This window comes from Chanos chanos, chromosome 5 (genome assembly GCF_902362185.1).
Source record: "Chanos chanos chromosome 5, fChaCha1.1, whole genome shotgun sequence".
Classification (NCBI taxonomy): Eukaryota; Metazoa; Chordata; class Actinopteri; order Gonorynchiformes; family Chanidae; genus Chanos; species Chanos chanos.
In genome coordinates, this window is record NC_044499.1 from 4953075 (window position 1) to 4956360 (window position 3286).

The following is a 3286-nucleotide window of genomic DNA, read 5'->3' on the forward strand; positions in this document are numbered from 1 at the left end:
GTTTGATGTACTGGGTGCAGTGAGGTGAAGAATTAGCGCATGCTATGCAGAATACAACATGCAAGCATGCAAATGGCACTGTTAGAACATTTTAGCTGAGATCACAAAACCTGCAGATTTGTGTATGTATCTGTGTGTGTGTGTGTGTGTGTGCGTGTGTGTGTGCATGTGCGTGTGCGTGTGCGTGTGTGTGTGTGAGTGTGACAGTGTGATTTAATACTGCAGTACAGTAAATTGCTTTTCATGTTGGGGCCGATAGACTTGGATCAGATGCACGAGTGAGACATCTCTGTTATATCTTATTTGCCCTCTATTCCATACATTACTCCATAAAATTGCAAAAACATGGTCTGTGCACATATGTTCTAACCATGTTCCAACCCACCCCCCCCCCCCCCGTCCACCCCCTCCACCCCCCCTTTTTTATTTTTACTCCCTCCTCTCTTTCACTTACCCTCCCTCTTCCTCGTCTGCTCCCCCCTTTCCTCTATCTATTCCTCTTTCTCTATCCATTCCTCTTTCTCTATCCATTCCTCCTTCTTTATCCATTTCCTGCCTCTCAACCGAATCTCCCAATTCACACATCCTCTTTCTCTCTCTCTCTCTCTCTCTCTGTAGGTACGTGGTAGACTGATCTCTGTGGCGTGAGTGAGGTGGCGAGGGCCTCCATGGCTTCCTCTGGGAGGCTGGTGGTGCTAGGCCTATGCCTGGCCGTGGTTGCCCTCCCTCTCCCCTGCCAGGGCTGCCCACCACGCTGCGACTGTGTGGCACAGCTCCGGTCGGTGTCGTGCCAACGCAGACGCCTGTCGGGCATTCCCGAGGGCATCCCCACGGAAACGAGGCTGCTTGACCTCAGTCGGAACCGGCTGCGTTGGGTGGCACCGGGGGACCTGGCGCCCTACCCTCGGCTGGAAGAAGTGGATCTGAGTGAGAACCTCATCACCACACTGGAACCCAATGCATTTGCCAGTTTGCAGGCCCTACGGACACTGCGTCTACGTGGCAACCAGCTGAAGCTGGTGCCCATGGGCGCTTTTGCCCGTCTGTCAAACCTGACCACCCTAGACTTGAGTGAAAACAAAATCGTCATCTTGCTGGATTATACTTTTCAAGACCTGCACAGCCTGAAAAACCTGGAGGTGAGTAGGAAACAATAGAGAGTGGGAGGACTCCATGGATGGATGGATGGATAGATGGATGGATGGATGGATGGATGGATGGATGGATGGATGGATGGATAAATGGATGGATAAATGGATGGATGGAATGGAAGAAGGCAGATTAATCATATGAGCAGTTATACAGTTGAATGCATGTGTGAACCCTACACCCATGGCATACAAGTCATTTAGACCATATTTATCCATATTTATCCTCAGTGATGAGACAACCTATAAAAATGAGATAAGAATAAATGGATAATAATGATAATCATGAGCTGTTACAAGGATTGATGCGTACGTTATAGAATGTATCTCATGTAATGAATGTTCTTGCATCCACTGCTTCTCTGCCATTCTTCAGGTGGGTGATAATGATCTGGTCTACATCTCGCACAAGGCATTTTTGGGGTTACTAGGTCTGGAGGATCTAACCATTGAGAGGTGCAACTTGACTTCCATCTCTGGTCAAACTCTGTCCTACCTACGTAACCTGGTCACTCTCCGACTGCGTCATCTCAGTATCACCGCGCTCGAGGACCAAAATTTCCGCAAGCTGTCCGCCCTCAGGGGGTTAGAGATTGACAACTGGCCGTACTTGGAATACATCTCTCCCCTAAGCTTCCAAGGTCTCAACCTATCCTGGCTTTCCATCACCAACACCAACATCACGTCTGTCCCTTCCGCCTCCTTCCGGAACCTGGCCTATCTGACCTCACTGAACCTCTCCTACAACCCCATCTCCGTCCTGGAACCCTGGGCATTCCGGGATCTTCTGCGTCTGAAGGAGCTGCATATGGTCAGTACCAACCTGCTCACTGTGGAACCCCACGCCCTGGGCGGTCTGAGGCAAATCCGGGTCCTGAATCTCTCTAACAATGAGCTAGTGACACTGGAAGAGAGTTCCTTTCACTCTGTCAACAGTCTGGAGACGTTGCGGGTCGACGGCAACCCCTTGTCCTGTGACTGCAGGCTTCTCTGGATCCTCCAACGACGAAGAACCCTGAACTTTGACGACAAGGTGCCTGTGTGCGCCGGACCCGCCGAGGTGCAAGGGACCGCTTTGACCTCCTTCAGTGATTCGGCACTGTTTGATTACTTTACCTGTCAGAAGCCCAGAATACGGAACCGGAAGCTCCAGCAGGTGACAGCACGTGAAGGGCAGCCGGTTTCGTTTCTGTGTCGTGCTGATGGCGAACCCACACCCGCCATCATCTGGATCTCACCGCAGCGTCGACGGATCACGTCCAAAACCAATGGCAGGATCACAGTACTACCAGGCGGAACTTTGGAGATCCGGTACGCCCAAGTCACGGACAGCGGCACGTACATCTGCATTGCCAGCAATGCTGGCGGCAACGACACCTACTTCGCCACGTTGACGGTGAAAGGTCTGCCCTTGGACGCGACGTTGTTCACCAACCGCTCACTGTACGCAGTGGACATGAATGACACCAGCCTCAACAACACCCGCGTCTTCCTGAAGTTCACACTGGACCTCACCACCATCCTGGTCTCTACGGCGATGGGCTGTATCACCTTCCTGGGCGTGGTTCTCTTCTGTTTCCTGTTGTTGTTCGTGTGGAGCCGCGGACGCGGGCAACGCAAGAACAACTTCACAGTGGAGTACTCCTTTAGGAAGACGGAAGGCCCTGCAACCAGTGGGAGCACTGGAGGAACTCGCAAGTTCAACATGAAAATGATATGAAACAACGCAGCCAGGGGCCCACTGGGAGAGGCATGAGAGCCCAACTGACATAAACACATACACACACAGCACTGACTCGCAACATATAAACCCACCTGAGAAACTTAGAAGATTGTTTGAAAACTACAAAATGTTAAGATTGGATCACTTGATTCATTAGATATTGTAACAAATCAGTATTAGATTACAAATTTCCCTTAAGGTCTGATATAAATACAGTTATCTTTGTCTCACTGCCTTTGGTTAGATGTAGCTGGTGAATCTACATGCAGATGTAACATAATGATAAGCAGGTTTTTATTTAAATAAGTTGTTCATTTTGCAATAAAGTCATTTTTTGCAGTTTAAGGTTAGATGTAAGTATCACTGTGATCATTTTAATCTGCACTGTGATTGGCTGGTTGTCATGTCACTCGTA

General features: G+C 49.8%; 1 protein-coding gene across 1 annotated transcript; it reads left to right on the plus strand.

Moving 5' to 3' along the window:
• Positions 1-668: 668 nt before the first annotated feature.
• On the plus strand, positions 669-2868 carry lingo3b (leucine rich repeat and Ig domain containing 3b). Its single transcript, XM_030775624.1, has 2 exons — positions 669-1139; positions 1525-2868. Exons 1-2 carry the CDS (start codon positions 669-671, stop codon positions 2866-2868), a joined length of 1815 nt encoding a protein of 604 aa, XP_030631484.1.
• Positions 2869-3286: the final 418 nt, after the last annotated feature.

Bases quoted from the DNA above. Each gene is read 5' to 3' on its own strand.
- lingo3b (XM_030775624.1), top strand. From the start codon at position 669: ATGGCTTCCTCTGGGAGGCTGGTGGTGCTAGGCCTATGCCTGGCCGTG. The intron at 1,140-1,524 runs GTGAGTAGGAAA...GCCATTCTTCAG, and splicing joins ACAGCCTGAAAAACCTGGAG to GTGGGTGATAATGATCTGGT.